This window comes from Biomphalaria glabrata, chromosome 15 (assembly GCF_947242115.1).
Source record: "Biomphalaria glabrata chromosome 15, xgBioGlab47.1, whole genome shotgun sequence".
Taxonomy (NCBI): Eukaryota; Metazoa; Mollusca; class Gastropoda; family Planorbidae; genus Biomphalaria; species Biomphalaria glabrata.
Window position 1 is genome coordinate 11,382,538 of NC_074725.1, and position 18,103 is coordinate 11,400,640.

At 36.9% G+C, this 18,103-nt stretch overlaps 1 protein-coding gene across 5 annotated transcripts in view; it reads left to right on the forward strand.

Annotated features, from left to right (window-relative positions):
• The window catches only part of LOC106055626 (beta-1,4-galactosyltransferase 2-like), a 44,626-nt gene that overhangs the window by 4,304 nt on the left and 22,219 nt on the right, over positions 1–18,103 (forward strand). The window contains exons 1-4 of one of the 5 annotated variants that reach the window (XM_013211957.2): positions 1,457–1,759; positions 3,181–3,277; positions 13,580–13,688; positions 15,198–15,794. In XM_013211957.2, the coding sequence (XP_013067411.2) occupies positions 3,203–3,277; positions 13,580–13,688; positions 15,198–15,794 (781 nt within the window). In that variant the 5' untranslated portion in view covers positions 1,457–1,759; positions 3,181–3,202. Of the gene's footprint in view, positions 1–1,456; positions 1,760–2,060; positions 2,421–3,180; positions 3,278–10,791; positions 11,128–13,579; positions 13,689–15,197; positions 15,795–18,103 lie in introns of those variants that run through there. The other 4 variants (XM_056012864.1, XM_056012863.1, XM_013211959.2 and 1 more) reach the window with 4 other exon arrangements.

Genomic DNA, 18,103 nt, shown 5'->3' on the forward strand with positions numbered 1-18,103 from the left:
CCCAGGAAAGGGGGGGGGGGCGATAATGTAATGTAATATACTAATATTCAGGCATGGAATAATAACTACAATGAAAATAAAACATTTATTTTGCCGCCCCCCCCCCCTCGTTTTTGTTCGGTCGTTGGTTTGTAGCCCCAAACAGCTAGTACAAATGGACCGATATTGGCGTTTTATATTTGTAATAAATAAACTCTAAATAACTTGAACAAACTTCTCGTAACAAAACTCAATATAATTGTTATTACAATATTCACATGAGGTTTAATCTAATAGTCATTATTTACTCTTTGATGTCTCTAAATCGTCTGCCGCTTCACATTCGCAATACGCTAATTGCATCATTCTTATTACATAACAACAAACCAATCGCTTAACTTTTTCTCAAAGACGCCTAGGAAACACGCACACTTCATAACACCCCTTTGTCAGAACGTTAAAGCCCCCCCCCCCCATGAGAGAACTCACGCCCCCTGGGGGGGGGGACCCAAAGTTTGAAAAACGCTGCTGTAAAGATACAGATGATCAATAATTTAATACAGAATAATAGTAACAATAATCCAATACGGAATACTTGCACCATCTAAAAAAATAAAACACTAAAAAGATATTTAAAAATCCATTATATATAATTAAATATTAAGTAGATCGAATATTAAATATTTATAAAACAGGTACCCTTTTAACATTTGACCAAGTTTGACTAAGAGAAGAAAAGAATTAAAAATGTATTTTCAACTAAAGCACAAAATAAGAATGTAGATCTACATACCTATAGACTCTTTAAACACCTAAAAATATTCTACTCTTAACAAACAGCCATTTAAAATAAAAATGAAAATGTTATTAAAATGTTCTTTTTTAAAAAACTATTTACTTTACTTTAATTTACTAATTACTAGATATACTAACGAGCGGGCGTTTCGACTCAATTACAAACAACCCGCGAAAATTTAAGGCAAGGAATGGGTAGACGCCTATGGAAACACTTGTGGGAATCCCTCGCCTGCTGCTTTATTTTTTTAAATGTACCTTTTCCAAAATAACTTATGTGTACGACTATTTATATCAAAGTTTTCAAAGAATATAGGAATAATTAGAATTATATAAAATAATTAAGTATTTTAGTATTTTCTTTTTATAAACTAAAATTTAAAAAGAAAGGTAACCTTGAAGTAATGATTTAGCCACCCTTCACAAATCGACCGTCTGCGTGCAATGCAGACATTGCACAATAGGTAGAGGTGGGCCTATATATATATGTATATATTTCTTGGAATACATTTTTTAATGACTTTAAAGAGGAAGTACCGTTACCAACACAGCATATTGTGATTCAGAAAGAGATTATTACATAAACATAATGGCTTGGGAGAAGTCAAACCCATTCATGCGAAACATTAATGTTAAAATTAAGATCAGGAAGTTGGCAACGTCATTCTGCTATTATTAACATGTGGGTCGCGACCTCTTTGGGTGGGTTAAATGAATATTTACCAGCGGGTGCTTAAGACCATAAGAAATACGGCCTTTGTTTGGCGTGTGTAGGGAGAGAATGTCTATTTCAACATGTATAACTTGTTACATTGTATAAAGTTTTTTCATTGGAAGTTACTTTTTGTTTTATTCGAGGAAACGATGTTGAGGACAACTGAAACAAAATGATTTCCAATGTTTTCATTCTTGCAGAATAAATTATTTTTTGTTTCGGATAGCTAACATCCAAAGTATACCGACAAGGACCTCTTGTATTTTAGAGGTAAGGCTATGTACACAAATGATGATAATTATGAAGAAACGTTTGAAAACTTCATGAAACGTCTGCTACAGCACGTGCACGTATAAGAGAGAAAGTTCATTTTTGGAAAAGTATCTCATAAAAAAAATATTTGTGGTGTCAGAATAGATGGTGCTTCAAATATATTTGTAAGATGATCTGAATTTCATTGCTACTGAATGAGTCACCAAAAGTCATCGGAACTCACTGGTACTGAATGAGTCACCAAAAGTTATCGGAACTCACTGGTACTGAATGAGTCACCAAAAGTCACTGGAACTCACTGGTACTGAATGAGTCACCAAAAGTCATCGGAACTCACTGGTACTGAATGAGTCACCAAAAGTCATCGGAACTCACTGGTACTGAATGAGTCACCAAAAGTCATCGGAACTCACTGGTACTGAATGAGTCACCAAAAGTCATCGGAACTCACTGGTACTGAATGAGTCACCAAAAGTCACTGGAACTCACTGGTACTGAATGAGTCACCAAAAGTCATCGGAACTCACTGGTACTGAATGAGTCAAACAGCAGTTCCATAATCAAGATACGCCGTCTCTTCGTTTTTGGCTTTAAGGCGTGCCAGGTTAAAAAGCTTTTCATCGGATCTACTTTATCTTCCAGAGATTTAAAAGCGCTGGTGAGTACAACTGGAAGAAGATGCCGAATAGTGTTGGAGCCAGAACACATCCTTGTTTTACTCCGCTCTTGATGGAGAATGGCCTAGAGGCGGAATTCTAAAACTGTACTGTTCCCTGCATATTTACATGACAAGCTGACACTAGTTTCCGTAGCTTGTTTGGACAGGCCGGTTCTGCTGACAACCAACTTGTAGGATAACGGCAATGATAATTTTAATCTCGAATGTTATTTTTTTCTCTCAAAAATTATTTTGTTGTTAGGCCTATTGATATCGCTTTCATATAAAGAATGAATTTTAAGGTTCATTTTGTGAAAGATCTAGTTAAATCATGGTTTCATTTGTTTTGGTTCAAATGCAGACAATTATTTTCTTGCATTATTTACTTTAGCTAAGACAATTAAAAAATAATACAAATTGCGAAATGAAAACATACAAGTGACAAGAATCAAGAAACACTTTTTAATTTTTTTTTTTTTTAAAGCAATACCTCCATTATTAAAATTAAAAATAGAATAGAATATCGAGTATCGAACCCGTGACACCGTCAGCTGTTTGATACGCAAAATTTTGCTGAACATTAATCTGCTATATAAAAGCGAAAATAGCCTACCAATGATCTGTCACGAGATCTATTAAACTATTGCACGTATCCGTATCAAATTTTACACACAGGTTCCTTTTGCTTTTTGAACACGATGTCTATGATGTTGACACCGGATTTTTAATATCTCCAATAGTTGTTTTTTTTTTTTTTTAGATATAGGCCTAAACGTTATAGAATGATGAACAGACAAAAGGACAGACAGAAAGCACAAAACCAAAAGTGGCTTTTACCTATGAGGTTTTCTAAAAAGGTAAATGAAATATAAGTTAGCTTGTGGAAGCTATGTAATAAAGTGGGGCTTATTGTAGATTTGATTCAGCAAATGTACGTTTTTTTAGTGTTAGCAGGTGGGGGCTATAGGTCAGGTCTAGACCTCATGCTAACCAGAAGTTTACACAGTAGCCAGATGGTAACACTACTGGGTGGGTTGTATCTGTGCACCTCAGACTGAGACCAAGGGGCTAGAGTCGCCTAAGCAACCTTCGATGAAGTCCAGTAGGGAATCGGCGCCGGAGGCGCCATTATCCCGTTGATGGTTAGAAAGGCTTTTATCCAACCACCAGGCCTGGACATGGGGCTCTTCACCCCTGTCCTGTCTGAGGGCACCCAGCGGTAGACGGCCATATCGATTGACTGGGCCAGACCGGGCCGTGCCGCGTACACAGCGCACCGTCCCCGAGTCTTAAGTCACCCGCTATAAGTGTCAGGGACAGCGCTAACAGTCCAAAAAGTCCGCCACGCCGTTCCACAAAGGGTGTCGTCATCAGTTCCGGATTGCTGGATTGGCGGCCCTTGCACGGAACAGTGGCGGTTACAGTATAGGAATATGAGACAAGCCTAAGCAACCAGACAGCACAACTAAACTAAACGGACTATTCTAACTAAAAGAAAGCAAGAATGAAACTAATTGAGAATAATTACAAAACAAAAAACGATGCTTTATTTACATAAAATAAATCAATAATAAAATATATGTAAATTAATTGCTGACCTCAACAACTAACCAAACCCTAACCGAACTGTGTTGCTACAAACACTAACTACTTAACCAATATCAACTAAATTACACCCACTTACTACACTAAACATAGATCTATACTAACAGCCCACAATATACTAGTCTAGATCTACAATGAATTCGTAATACTAAAATAAAACACGCTTTACTAAGTAAGAACAGACTAGTGCAGCAGTAACAACACTACAGCATCAGCAGATCTAGTAGAAACAAACAATGCAGAGGCAGTTGCAGCAGTAACAAACACTACAGCAGTAGGAATTATATCAGGCAGTCCCTGGTACAGGATATATCAAAATAATAACTCGCCAGATCACAAAGATCATCACCTGTCACACAGACAGAGATACTGTACTGACTGTACACTCACACTGGTCAACAATCCAGGAAACAGCATGGACCTAACTATTTATATTACCCCGCCCTAACCTATCTTATCTTATCTTATATAATATAGACGTTACTTCAAAAAAGAAGATGATTACGTCCTACGCGTCATGCATTCAGTCATTCATTCAATGACTTAAATTCTGCCAAGTCACTGGTTAACAAGTCAACCTTTATAATAATAAGCGGAAGTACAAATATAAAATCATTAAAAATTTGACACTAGCCAATAAAAAATAAAACAATATATAATGTTTGTAAAATGTTTTACATGTTTCGGATGTTCCTTCAGAGTTGAAGATCAGTAACGACTTCTAACAAGTGGCTAGATAGTTTCATAACATTCGCTGCTTGTTCGTCTTCTTTAAGGTAATCAACGATTATCTTTCTATGTCCCCCGTTAGAACCCTATCAGTCATGGACCCAGGCGAAATGAGCCCCTATAGCACTGCTACGCCTTTGTCATTGGCACCAGCTTTTGTCATTAGCACCACCACACCACAGATAGTTGTGTTTTTTTTATTAACCATGCCGCAGCCAAGCCTCTGTCATTAGCAACACCAAACAATTAAAATACAAATACCTTCTATCTACCTCACCTAATGTGAAAAGTCCTGATATTGTTTACTTTTAAGGTAATTTTAGCCTTTTAAACTAACACACTTACTAAACCTGGACAATTTATTATGTCTTCCAGGTGAAAGGGGACGTTACCGGGCCACGAGTTGTAGAACTTGCTAATATATTTCTTACCACGCATGTTCAATCTGGTCGTTGACCAGGACTATTTAATAATAAAACAATGAAAGCAGAGTCGTTTACTATTTAGTGTTTATTGTTTTAGTGCGTATTCCGCGAGACTTTTGCCTTTTTAAATTTATGGATGTGTTATTTAAAAGTTATGGTTTACCAGACGTCTGGCAAGAAGAGGTCATGTTCTACTTTTTGGGGTCGATTCCTTCGTCGGGCAGACATTGACGTACAGTTTGAAAATGCCCGGCCACAGACCTATGTGCCCGGCCACAGACCTATGTGCCCGGCTTATCAATCGAAATAAATATTTCAAATCTTCAGATAATATATAGGCCTATGTATGCGTACGCCAATGATAAGTGGGACGAGGAATGTGCCTTTATCTTTGTGTCTTTCAGAGTATTTTATTAAATTTTGTTTTTGTATTTGAAGATTATGGTTCAGCGTTTTATGTATGATTGCTACTTTACTTTTGAGCCTTCTGTCCTGAAGGCTTTCTAAATTTAGTGATTTTACTAAAGGTGTTGCTCTAGTCAAATGTGAATATTCGTTTGTTATGAATCTCATTTTGTGTCTGTTCCAGTTTCTTAATGTTTTCTTGAGTTGAGGGGTCCCAAATGGAGGATGCATATTCTATTATTGGCCTAACCAAGGTTAAATAACATTTTAGTTTTATGTTCTTATTTGATTTATAGACATTTCTTTTAATAAATCCTAATGCTTTGTTTGATTTTTTTGTAGTTTCATCAATATGTTGATTCCATGACAGTTTTTCATTTATTATAACACCTGGGTATTTTGCGTTTTTAGTCTGTGTTACTGGTTTGCCATGAATAAAATAAGTGGAATTAATTTGTTTTAGTTTTTTTGTTACTCTTAACAACTGACATTTTTCTGGGTGGAAAGACATGCTCCAATTTGATTCCCATTTCTGTAATTAATCTAATTCTCTTTGTAAAATATCTGTGTCTTGTGTTGGTTTTATTGTTCTATATATTATGCAATCGTCTGCAAATAATCTGACTTTTGTTCCTGAAGTAATGCAATTAGGTAAATTATTTATGTAAATTAAAAATAGTAGTGGACCCAAGACTGTTCCTTGAGGTACACCTGAGTTTATTGTTATCGGTGTTGATTTAGAGCCATTTATTATTACAGTTTGTTCTCTCCCTATCAGAAAATCTTTAATCCACTGATGCAGTGGATCATTAATGCCGAAATATTTTAATTTTTTAAGCAAACTATGGTGGTGAACTTTGTCAAAAGCCTTAGAAAAATCTAGTAAGATAGCATCTATTTGTTCACTATTATCTAAACCTTTTGAAAAATCATCAATTAGTCCTATTAGTTGTGTTTCACGTGATCTATATTTCTTAAAGCCATGTTGGTATGGTGTGAGAACATTATGTTTGTCTAAGTGCTTTATGATGTTGCTACATATTATGTGTTCTAGGATTTTACATGTGATGCTGGTAAGTGATACTGGTCTGTAGTTTCCTGGGTCAGATATATCTCCTTTTTTAAATAGGGGGGTGACATTAGCTTCTTTCCAGTCCTTTGGTTCTCTGCCCTGGTTAAGTGAAGCCTGAAAAAGTATTTTGAACACTGGGGCTAGCTCATTGCTTAGTTCTTTGAGTAATCTAGCTGGAATACCATCAGGTTCAGACGCTTTATTTGGTTTGGTGTTGGCTAATAGTTTTTGAATTCCATTTTCTTGTACTTCTATATCTCCTATGTTGTCTACTTGGTTCAAATTCAGTAATATGTCTTTGTCTCCTGGGGCTCAGAATGCTGATGCAAAGCAGCAAAAAGCTGGCAAGAAGAAGACCGGAGGAATTCGCTACCCGTCGCCTCAGCGTGGCCCTCCGGTGGATACGTCTAGTGGGTGGATACTAGATAGGCTAAGTAAGAGTAGCAAACCAGGCCTGGCCGGGCTTCCTTGGGTGAGCTTTTGTTTTTTTTTCTCTCACTCGAGGTTGGGATGGAAAGAACGCCCGGAACCCAGTCCAAAAAGTCCGCCACGCCGTTCCACAAGGGGGCCGTCATCAGTGTCCCGTTAGCTGGAGTGGCGGTCCCTGCACGGAACAGTGGCGGTTACAGTATAGGAATATGAGACAAGCTCCCCGCAGTTAGCGCTGTTCCCGGCCACTTATAGCGAGTGGGCCAGGACCGGGGACGGTGCGATGTGTACACGGCACGGCCCGGTTTTACCAGTCAGTCAACCGATATGGCCGCCTACCGTTGGGTGCCCTCAGACAGGACAGGGGTGAAGAGCCCCATGTCCAGGCCTGGTGGTTGGATAAAAGCCTTTCTAACCATCAACGGGATAATGGCGCCTTCGGCGCCGACGCCCTACTGGACTTCATTGAAGGCAAGAAGAAGAAGAAGTTTGTACCCGTCTTTTTTGTGTCTTTCTTTGTCAAGGATTGTCTTAGTTTTTGACCTACTCTGGGCTCGCAGGTGTCTGTAAACCGTATTCACGATTCAGGTGCATTCTTTAAGCACTGGATGTTCTTTAAGTTTAAGCAATTATTGTTTTGTTGCGTGTTTCGCGATACTGTTGCACTTTTTAAATTTTTGAGTGTGCTTTTTTTGCAATTTCATTTACCTGCGTATTTCACGATATAGTAGCCTTTTTAAATTTGTGGATGAAGTTATTTCCAATTAATATTCTAGACACAGTCTTTGATTCTGTATTATAAGCTACGCACACTATTATATTTACATTTCACACGTATTCAATATCAGTGGATTATTTAGAATGGTAAGTAAACTACTCAAACAAACAAGGATAACTTCGGGATAACGTGGTCCAATAATAACAATATCGATTCATTACTGGTCAGTTTCTTTTCCTAAAATGTTCTCAACCGCCTTCGCTACGTATTCGTGACAGCTTAATTATTTAATGAAGCGTTTGCTGTTTTAGTATATAGAGCTGATACACTTGCTTCGCTAGGTTGAAATATGTAATATAGATCCAGATCTATGTTGATTATTTTGATGATTTTTTACAAAGCTTATATCAACCCACTCAGTCTGTCTGTCTGTTTGTCTGCCTATTTATCTATCTGTCTGCCAGTGTATCTGTCTGTCCTTCTGTCTGTCTGGTAAAAAGAGTGTATACGTTATTTCTCAAACACCCATTCTCGGATCAAGATGAAACTTCACACAATTATTCATAGGCATAGAAAAGACACAAATGTATTTTTAAAAAGTAACCAATCTGACAATTAATTCCTGGTAATTAACTATTTTGTTTGGTACCAGCAAAAGGAAACTAATCCTTCAGTATTCACATATATGGGTCAATTTGTTGGGTTTAGCCCCCTGAAATAATTGTTAACGCTATTTCTCCCTCACGCACTCTCCAATCAAGTTGATACTTTAAACAAGTATTTATTGTACCTAACAAAACATGAATCAATAATAAAAAAAAAATACCCAATTAGTCAATTAATTATTGGTAATTAATTACTTTGTTTAATATCGAATAATGGATATATCTTGTACATTATTGATAGTTTTAAGGGCGGACTTCTTCCCCTTTGGATAAAGTTTTTTGTTTTTTTTCTTGTTTTTCATCCTTCAAAGGACAACACTCCCCCACAACTCCTAACACTCAGACACACAAACACACGCACGCATATACTTTTGGAAAGTAAATTCTATTAGCTGTTTGCGCTGTCCCCCCACCCCCCCATATAACAGTCTCTTAGGGACACTTTATAGCAGTGATGCCCAAAATACCGCTCGCGGGCCAGATCCGGCCTGCGACGTGTTTTTATCCGGCCCGCTGAGATGTCGGCATAAGGTATAGACATCCCCTCTAAAAAAAAAAAGGTCAAATAAGGTTGGGCCTCACTTGTGAACAACGTGTGACTGTTTAAAAAAAGAACATTATGTAAACGTCATTATGTAACAAATATGACGGCATTCTTGGTTTGGGTCGCGAATAAAAAAATTGTTAAACTACGCCTACAGAGTGGAGGATCGATGCAAATATTTAGCAAAATAGGCGACAAGACAATGAGTTGGTGGTGAAGCTAGCTCCAATGTTGCTCTTTGATTTGAAGTAGAGGGAGGCTAAGTACGCTTGCACTTGGCTTGCACTTGGCTTGCACTTGGCTTGGCTTGGCTTGCACTTGACTTGGCTTGGCTACCAATGAAGGGGGCTCGAGGTTCGACACCGACTCGAGCAGAGTTGTGTTTACTGAGCGCCTAAAGGCAGCACGGAAAACCTACTCCCAGATACCCCCTCCCCCCACTGGTCCACAAATGAGATTGGACCATAGAGCTCTGAGCATGCTATAAGCATGAAAGTAGCGCTATATAAAAGCCATAATTAGAGAAATTAAGTCGTTTTGTGACGCGTGAAAAAATCACTTCAGATATCCAATTTCTTAATGTAAGTACTAGATCTAATCAAATAGTCTCAAATTCAGGTAAATTTCATTTCATTTTTGTGTGTGTGTGTGCACTTTTGTTCATGTGGCCCGCGACACGAGTGTCAGAAATTAAAATGACCCGCAGGTCGAATTAGATTGGGCATCACTGCTTTATAGGGATGTCCTTAGTGGAGTCCATTATCCGATATTGCAGATTACTTGTTAATCCTCTTTAATGAAGATTTATTGTCGATTCTCTCTTTTTTGGGAAGCTTTTGCTATGGCATGGAGATAGTATTCATGTGTAGTTTGTTATCTTGGGGTAAGCAGAATGTTAAGTTTGAAATCTCGTTTCAAGGCATACTTTTCTTATTTTTAGGTCGTTTTGTTAGAGAAATGATTATATCAAAATTACGTAGTAGCTGGATAGTATGAGTGGCAACGAGACATTAGCTTCAATGTAAAATCGTACAAAAAATAAAATCAAACATATTAGCACAAAACAGATCATAGACAAGTCAAAGTAAAGGTTCCCTTTCAGACCTTGCCATCTATAAGGTAAATGATGTACTCATAGCTGCTTCTATAGCTGACGAGGGTATCATGTGGCCAGCACAACGACCAACCGCCTTTACTTTTCCCAACTGATGTCAGATACCTATTTTTTTTTGAGCCCTAAAAATACGAACCTGACACCCCTCAGTTCACAAGCCAAGCGATTAACCACTCAGCCACCAATCCCGTAGAAAGATTATACGACTTAAGGTAAAACAAACAAGAGGTATGTACATGAGCTATTCAAACAGTTTTGTATAATTAAGTTCGTGTCGAGTACAATGTTGGATTGACTAATGGGCAAGCTAAAGCTAAATGGCTCCTGTGATATTTTTAATCATATTCAAGAAAGGAAAAAATGCATTATGATGATTACAAGGGGGCCCCATGTCTCATATAGATTAGGGCTTTATAAAATCTAAATCCGGCCTTAGTAGTGTGTAGCTGCACCTTTCAGTAATAGATAACACATTTGTAGGGGGGTAAACGAATGAGTTGACTTAGAGAATTCATGATGTATTATAAAACCTATTCTCCCCTATATAAACTTCGCTAGTGTCTCCCACACGACTCTCACCTGTATTCAGATGAGGACAAATGGCATTCTTTCGACTGTTACACTAATTATTTAGACAGCAGTTGCCGTGGCGCAGAAACGAACTCTCTAAATACTCATTTCTCCAGCCCTTCCCTTCAACTATTCGCCCTTGTTGTAAAAGCTATGACGTCGACAAAAATGCGTGTGCCTAGTTTGTCGAAATAAGTAGATTTAAATAATAAAACAGAAACACAATTCGCTAGCCTTTGAAACGCTAGCGACGAGTCTAAACTCTTTTTGAATGCATATGTCGCTATTGTTGCGGGGATTTATTCGTCTCTGATGTATTGTAACTTCTTGACAGTGGTACAGTGTTGTAGTCTGTAACGAATTAGACTTGTTCTCACAGACACTCTTAACTATGCCTATTGGAATAAACTTAATGATATGAAGTAATCCAGGTAAGAACGTTGATGTTTGAGCTTAGAATCGATTTGACTTTAAAAAAGTTTTTCATGATAATGCATATTTTGAAGTGTGTGCCTGTGTTTCGATATAAATTAAAGAAGTAATACAATATACTAGCAAAAAATAGAAAAAATGACTAATTTGATTAAGTTTTTTTTTTTTTAAGTTGATTCATGTTTTGTTAGGTACAATAAATAATTGCTTAAAGTTTCAACTTGATCCGATAATGGCTGTGGGAGAATTAATGTGTTGAATCATCTATTTAGCTTTATCTGTGAATACTGAAGGATTAATTTTCCCTTGTTGGTATCAAACAAAATAATTAGCTACCTGTTATTAATTTACTAGTTGGTTATTTTTTTTTTTATTGATTCATATCTTGTGTATGGCAATGGGTGCAAGGTTTCAACTTGATTCGAAAATGGGTGTGGGAGAAATAATGTGTACAAACTTATTACCAGACAGAGTTAATATAAGGTTAGTAAATACAAGAAACCAGGTGTGGGTGCCTGCTCTCCTCCGCTGCCAACTCCTGTCGTCCTGCGGGAGGTTTGGGCTACGATGTATTAAATTTCAGAATCTGCGGCGATTCACGCATATGTAGGAAATTTGTGTGGCCTGCATCGAGACCAATCGTTACAAGAGGCCTCAACACTGACCTGCAACGTGGCAACCTGTGGGCATTGGAGACCACTAACTTATTGCGGGGAGGGCTCGAACTTGGGACCATTGACACCAGCGAACTTGAAGTAGAAATCTAAGTCTGTATATACCATCACTATCACAGGAAGATCTTATTTTCTTGTCCATGATTCTGTAGATTTTATCTAGGTCTGTATATACCATCACTATCACAGGAAGATCTTATTTTCTTGTCCATGATTCTGTAGATTTTATCTAGGTCTGTATATACCATCACTATCACAGGAAGATCTTATTTTCTTGTCCATGATTCTGTAGATTTTATCTAGGTCTGTATATACCATCACTATCACATGAAGATCTTATTTTCTTGTCCATGATTCTGTAGATTTTATCTGGCTTGAACTATACAAAACTTTCTTTATTACAAGTGAATGTAAAGGACTGTTACATAATCAGAGTTGTTCCTGATTGTGATCTCTCAATCATAAAATGGAATGTGTTCCAAAGTTGCGCTATTCTTAATAAAATGACTTTTACCTTTGTGTAGCGTGCATTTATGACCTACAAGGTCTTCCTTTCACATTATTACTATGATTCACAACAGTTTTAAACAGACCTTTCTAAGGGCAGTTTTATCATATACAATAATGTGAAACAGCAATAAAAGGCCGACATAAAACACTAAACCATTACCCATAAACACACACAAAAAACTAATAAAATACTCAGAGAGACAAAGGTAAAGGCGAATTTCTTATTCCACATGCTAGGACAAGTTTATAGGTGCTCCTTCCTCTTGAGGTGGGCCCCCAAATGAGTTTTTATATTATTACGCAAAATGCTGTTGCCCCCAAAGAGGCCAAGCCCATGGGCCCCCAAATGATGGCAAATTCCTAGCTACTCTACTAGTAATTGATTTAATATGCCCTTAGCGTCCGATCTGGTTGTTACTGTTATACTACCGTAGACTTGTATTCATAAAACTGCACCTCTAAGCTGTCAGAAGCTAAGCTATTGCGTTAATAATTTAATGATGCAAATAGTTCTCATCAAATATAGATCTAAACCTAGCCCCGGGCTCTATTTAGTGACAATTTCGTTATTTAGATTGTTGTTATATAAATAATGAGGATGTGTGAAGACTGCGCGACATCAAAATAGGCCGTTTTTTTTTTAAACTTACAGTTTAAGTGAGATTTGTATCAAAAATCTTTTTTTTTTTTAAAACAACATTTGAATCATTAATTTATTCAACGAGTTGGTTATTAAATGGAAAAGATATTTAATAATAATTGATAGGCTACATTTTCAATTGTGACCTTAGAAAGGCTTAGATGCATTTTTTAGCAAAGCGCGAATGAATGAAGCTTAAGTTATTAATGGAGACGTATGTCACTTTTGTTTTATAATTTACCTCCCCCGGAGTTTTTCATTAAAATGTTGGGTATTTTTATGAAGAAAAAAAAAACGCTTTCATAGAATGAAATGTTTACTCTCAGAAAAGAAAAAAAAGTAGCCGTTGCATCAGAGCTTTGAAAGGTTTAAAATATTAAGATGTCTGATTTTAGATATCTATTCTAGTTTTTGTGATCTAAATGGGACAGACGGAAGGACAGACCGACCACAAAAAACTAATAAAACAACAAAACTGAAACCCTTACAAAGGTCGCTAAATATATTATTCTTTTGAACGTTTATTCGACAGTTAAACAAAAGACAAAATATTTTCAGATCAAGGTAACATAAAATAGGAAAAATATTTACTAAACCATTGCTTAGATTTTCATTTTTTTCACCCAGATGTCTCGACTAAAGGTTAGAAAGTTGATAGCTCTGGCAATAACCTTAAGTACAGGTGCAATGCTGGTCAACATTGTCTATGTCAGATACACGACATTTAAGAAAGAAGGTAAGGACAGATCTATAGGCGTGGTAACTTCATGATTGGGTGTAAATGCATTCGCTCATGTGTGCTTGTGTTTATGGGGTGGTGCGTGCAGATGCGGCCTTAGCGAGTGTCACAAAACGGCAATGAACATTGGTACGATGGGTTAATGGTGACAAAAGATTCTCTTTATCGCTGCCCCCCCCCTTTCTCTAAGGCGAGGGGCCTGAAGCGGTTGCCCCACTCGTACGGGAGTGCGAACCTGTTTGTGTGTGTCTGCGTGTTTTTTTTTTTAATGTTTTGTACACGAAAATTCGAGAGTTCTAAACGTGTGACGTTAACTGTCTATTGAAGGAACGTCTCTAATGTATAAGATAAGAAGATAAGAACACTAGATCTAAATACTTTTTTTTTTTAAATCGGGGCTCATCTAAGGAGACGAACTGCACATTAATAGTATTAATAATTTATACTATATCTCAATAATGTCGAATTTATTTCCATTTTCGATATCAGAGAAAATATTTAATTACCAATAAATAATTTACTAATTGGTTAAATTTTTATTTGATTCATGTTCATGTTTTTTTTAAGTACAATAAATAATTGTGTAAAATTTCAACATGATCCGAAAAAGGGTGTGGGAGAAATAACTTCAATTATCTTAGGGGAGAGAAGCCCACATATTTAGCCACATCTTTAAGCCAAAGCTTAACACAATAATAATCAATGATTTCAATTCGTCATCATTTCATCCATATGTCCTTCAGTAAGCCCTGCGCTCCACCATAGACTCAAAGTTTCTAGTTTTGCCAGATTTCTCCCTTAAAAGTTACGATTTATTGGCTTTTCATTACGAGAACCAAAGGTTTGGAACTCGCTCTCCATTGAGCTCAGAAAAAGAACATGCTTCACCACTTTCAAGAAGAACATTAAGACCTATCTATACAAAACGTTTTTTAGATTAGTTTGTAATTTTATCCCTCGTTTTTATTGTATACTGAGGATCCTAATTTTGTTGAGCAAATAATTCCTCTTTGCGAAATAAAAGATTTTAATTCTCCAAGAAAAATCATGATAATATTGAAAATAAACTATATATAAATTATTAATACACTTAATAATTAGAATTCAATATCAAATTCTCAAAAGTAGACTACACATGAAGCTCTAAACTTATAAAATAAATTAATTGATTTTTGGACCCCGAAATAATCTCTTCTCCTCTATGTATAGTTTTCAAACCAAAATTTCAAGGATATTCTCCTACTGGAAGCTAATTGTCCTTCTTTCTTTAATTTTCTCTACAGTGTACAAACAGGAAGCTACTAGAATGTAAAAAAGGTCCTGTCGACAGTTCTCTGGCAACAAGAGTATCCCACGAGATAGCTAGCCTTACAAATTATGATTCTCGTTAAGCAGAGAGCTAACCCTACACCCAACTGCTATTCAATGCATGACATTTGACCCCTAAACACTTCTTCAAAACTCTGTTTTTAAATGTTACACTAATTTTTTAAATCTTATTTGTAGACTTTCAGATTGAGGCGGTGGAAAGGTTGGATACCTTGATTAACAGAAATGAACGCTTGGAATGGTCCTCACAAGTTCGTATGATTATCAACAAAAGTACTAACGCAACTGGCAATTTAAATCAACCAGACCACCTCAGCCCTAAACCAACCAAAACTATTCAAAATTGGTCTAGGAATCTATCTTTGGAAACTATAAAACGAATGGCTGATTTCTCACACACAGAAGAAAATAATTTGCAATCAAATAGATTTGTTGACAAACAGTCAAATTCCTCAACAAAAAGAATACTTGAAAAATCAAATAATTCGACATTCGAGAATCCTCTTGAAAAAAAGACAATCTTGACAGCCGCGAAACCTTTAGAGGAATCACAAAACACAAACTCTTCTGTCAAGGAGATTGAAAAGAAGAAATCTAAAGCCACCAAAGGAAAAGCAGAAACCACAAGCAACGTTTCAAAGAAGGAACCAATAGACAAGGAGAACGCCAACGACTTCGATGAGTCAGTCCTCAACAACGAAATAATGCACTTCGTCTCAAACGATACGCTAGTCGCCAAAGACTCTGTCTGCCCTGAGAAATCTCCCTATCTTGGTAAGTAAATCTCGATGTAAACGCCACGGTGACTCTAATTTCCGTAAAACATTATATTAGGCCGACTATTTATTATTATGAGTGTTTTCCATAGCGTGTCTCTGTGTTAAGTCAGCAGGTTCAGTGCGCTCATTTGTAGATACGTGGTGTAGCGCTGTGTTGGAGAATATTTCTGTGATGCTTTAGGGCGCCCAGCAAATAGTTCTATTTAACTTAAATTTCGAATAAAATATTTCGAATTTCAATCGTGACTGAAACTTTCTCCTCCCTCAGGTTAATGCCACATGCCCCAACACATATTAGTTGAATGTAGAATCTTCTTTGACTCCAGACAACAGTCAAATACTAGATGCTAACTGTGTACAGTGAAAACTAGATTTGATTTTCTACACATTGGATTCGGGCTTGCTTCGAGCATGCCAACTACACTACTACCTAAAGGCCTTCATGTTAATGTTCGGCGTCCTTTCAAAGAGTGACAGATTTATTTGTCCACAATAAAATCTTCCGTCTATTATATCATAAGGTACACTGTTTTTCGTTAAAACAAACGTGATCTGATTTTATTCGTAAATGTATTTTTAGGTATAGCATTTCCTAGCTATTATGCATGATTTTTTTTGTTAGTGATATTTTTTTACCATGAGGCTGCTGTGAATTGAAGCGTGTACTGTTTGTTGGACTTGATCATTGAAAAAACACTCCCTACCTATAAAATGCTTCTATTAGCATACTTCTAAAATAGCCTCAGCCAACTAGTCCTGGCCTTCACGTGTGGCTCAGATAATTGGTCCCGGCGGTACTGTTATCACTGACACTAAAACAGTAACTGGCGTCTAAATTCGTAAGAATCGGACAGGATGGGCTCGTTAGCCTTGGCTGGATACTGCTATCAACCTTGGAGAATACCCAAGCATTGGAATAGCTTTGGAAGTCAACCCTAGGAAAAACCAGGAGCCGGTGACCCTTTGGTAGCTTGCAACATATAGTACTACACCCTGCCCTAGCGTGCAACGCCGATAATCTTAAACTGAAACGGCACTTGCGGTTCCTTAGAACAGTGTTTCCCAAACTGTGGTCCGCGGACCCATCGGATAATTTGAATAATAATCCATTCGCCCCTCACTACTGTTTAATATTTCTATTACGTACTAATCTATGACGACCTAAACCAAAGATTTGAAAACATTCTTCACTTGGATATTTCCTACTGGATAATGAATCCATTTGCGCGTGGACAAACTCAGATTCCAATAATCCTACTAATGCAAGAGCAGCTTAATTGAAATATCCACAATCGAGAAAATTAAACAAATGTTCAAACAAGGATTCCACAAAGTCTGGTTACGAAAACATATTCCCCATTAATATCCTGCACTATGGGTCATTGTAAAAAAAAAAGTTAACTACTTTCCCATCTTCTTGTTACAACGTGGATTCATTGCCCTAATGAACCTCATCACAAATAAAAAAAAAACGACACTCGAAATTAGTGCCCGTTGAGGCGGGCTTAAATAAACTCTTGAAATCAGCCTTATTCAAAACTCTTTCAACGCTGTTTTTTTTTAATGCATTTGTTACTAATATGTGCATTTATATAGCTTTTTAATTTAGGGGTCTGTGGGCAAGTTTTGACCATATAATGGGGTCACCCGAGTCAGAAAAGTTTGAGAACCTCTGCTTTAGAACACATAAATTGCGCAGAGAGATGGAAACTGCTGTGTGGGTGACATCGTTTCCGACCAGAGCTAAAGCCTAACTGTTCAATGAGAGGATCCAAAGCCGCTTCGCAACTAAAGCAGGCCATAGATAGCCATATGTTTTTGTGATGATGTGTAGAAATATATATCCCTACATTAATACAAGGATTTAAAAAATCAAACTAAAAAGTTTTTGTTCGAAAAAAAAAAAGATTATTTTTACTTAAGTGCGGAGTTTATTATCTCTAAGGCTGCTTCATTGCAACACGAATGTATGTTGGTTTTTTTTGCTCTATGTCGCAAGCAGACGTCCTAGATATTAAAGTGCATGACATATTTATGAAGGTCACGTTTTTATTTTCTACTTGTTAGTGCATTTTCATGCAAACGTTGTTTTTTTTAATCATTATTTTTAGCGGCCCCACAAAGGGGAAAGGACGCTATTAGTTTTGTGTGGCCTGTCTGTCCGTCTCGCCGTCCCGTTTATATCTCATTATTCTCATACACTAGAAGGGAAAATGAAAATTGGACATCATGATATTTTATTTTTTTTCTTTTCCGAAAGTGAACCATCAAATTTAAAAAATTATCTAGGCAAATAGATTTTTC